Raw genomic sequence first — 1278 nt, 5'->3', positions numbered from 1 at the left:
ACTCACGTGTTGCTTCATCTATCGTTTACATGGGGATTCCACTACACAGATGGAGGGCGCACGCCTGGGATGAAGATCACATGTGCGCAAATACATGGCCTCAGCAATTGCGCAGGCATCTCCCGAAGGCCGGGCCCGCCCGCTCAGTATTGCGTCCTTCGTTCTGGTTCCGTGGTTACGACGCTCTTCCGATCTCTATCGTTTACATGGGGATTCCACTACACAGATGGAGGGCGCACGCCTGGGATGAAGATCACATGTGCGCAAATACATGGCCTCAGCAATTGCGCAGGCATCTCCCGAAGGCCGGGCCCGCCCGCTCAGTATTGCGTCCTTCGTTCTGGTTCCGTGGTTCCCTGCACATCGTCTGGAGACCGGGGCCGGGGCCGGGGCCACCGACGATGTTCCCCACTGTTTCTTCCCTCGCAAGGACAGCCGGCTAGTCTGGCCGTTCGCGCACATCGCGGGGGCGAGGGAGAAGGCGGCGTTTCGGGGATCCACGCTGGGCGACCACATAGCTAGATCTCCCCCCCCCCCCTGCGAGCCCCGACGCGCGGGGATTGGGCCTGGTCCCGAAGCGGGCCGGGGGGGCCTTTTCTCGCCCCAGCGCGCCGGCGACCGGCTTCTCCCGGGGCGGGAATGGATCACACATTGTGCCGCCCTTCGCCCCCCCCCCCTGTCTCAGATCTCTCGTCCTTGTGCTGCGCCCTTCTTTCTTTCTTCCCTGTTCTCTCTCTCTCTCTCTCCCCCTCTTTCTCTCCGTCGGCCTCCCCCTCCCCTTCTGCCATGGCCCCCCCCGCCTCCGGCCCGGCATCCCCTGCCGGCGGCCCCGGCGAAACCCTTTCCACCTTGAGTCTGGTCAACAAGCGTGCCCAGGTGGGACAGCTGTCGCTGTTGCGCTGCTTCGATGTCGACCGGTCAGCCGAGGCCACGGCCGCCACTGGCGGCCTTCTGCCTCTCGGAGCGAGTGACGGCTTCCAAACGCCGGCGCCGGCCACGGCCGCCTCGCTGGCCAAGTCCAGCACCACGTCTGGCAGTGGGGGCTTCACGGTCGGGCAGTTGTACCTCCGTCGGGATTTGCTGTGCGGCTTCCACCTGTGCGGGACCTGCTACCAGGTGTCTGCCGCCGGGACCGGCTCCACCGCACGTGTGGTCATCCCCACGGTCCAGGCCATCCAGGCATTCTTCTTCAACTTCTGGTCGGACAACAACAACATGGCCGACCATTACTACGTGTCGCAGACGGCCCTGCGAATTGTGCGTCCTGCCCCCCCCCCC

General features: G+C 64.9%; 1 protein-coding gene across 1 annotated transcript in view; it reads left to right on the top strand.

Annotated features, from left to right (window-relative positions):
* Positions 1 to 730: 730 nt before the first annotated feature.
* Positions 731 to 1278, top strand: part of H696_03964 (hypothetical protein) — a 6047-nt gene continuing 5499 nt past the window's right edge. The window contains exon 1 of the mRNA XM_009497833.1: positions 731 to 1257. Within this exon, the coding sequence (XP_009496108.1) occupies positions 787 to 1257 (471 nt within the window). The 5' untranslated portion in view covers positions 731 to 786. The remainder of the gene's footprint in view (positions 1258 to 1278) is intronic.

The sequence above is a fragment of the Fonticula alba genome, assembly GCF_000388065.1.
Source record: "Fonticula alba strain ATCC 38817 unplaced genomic scaffold supercont2.6, whole genome shotgun sequence".
In the NCBI taxonomy this organism is placed as follows: domain Eukaryota; order Rotosphaerida; family Fonticulaceae; genus Fonticula; species Fonticula alba.
This window is presented reverse-complemented; position numbering and strand designations above follow the sequence as displayed.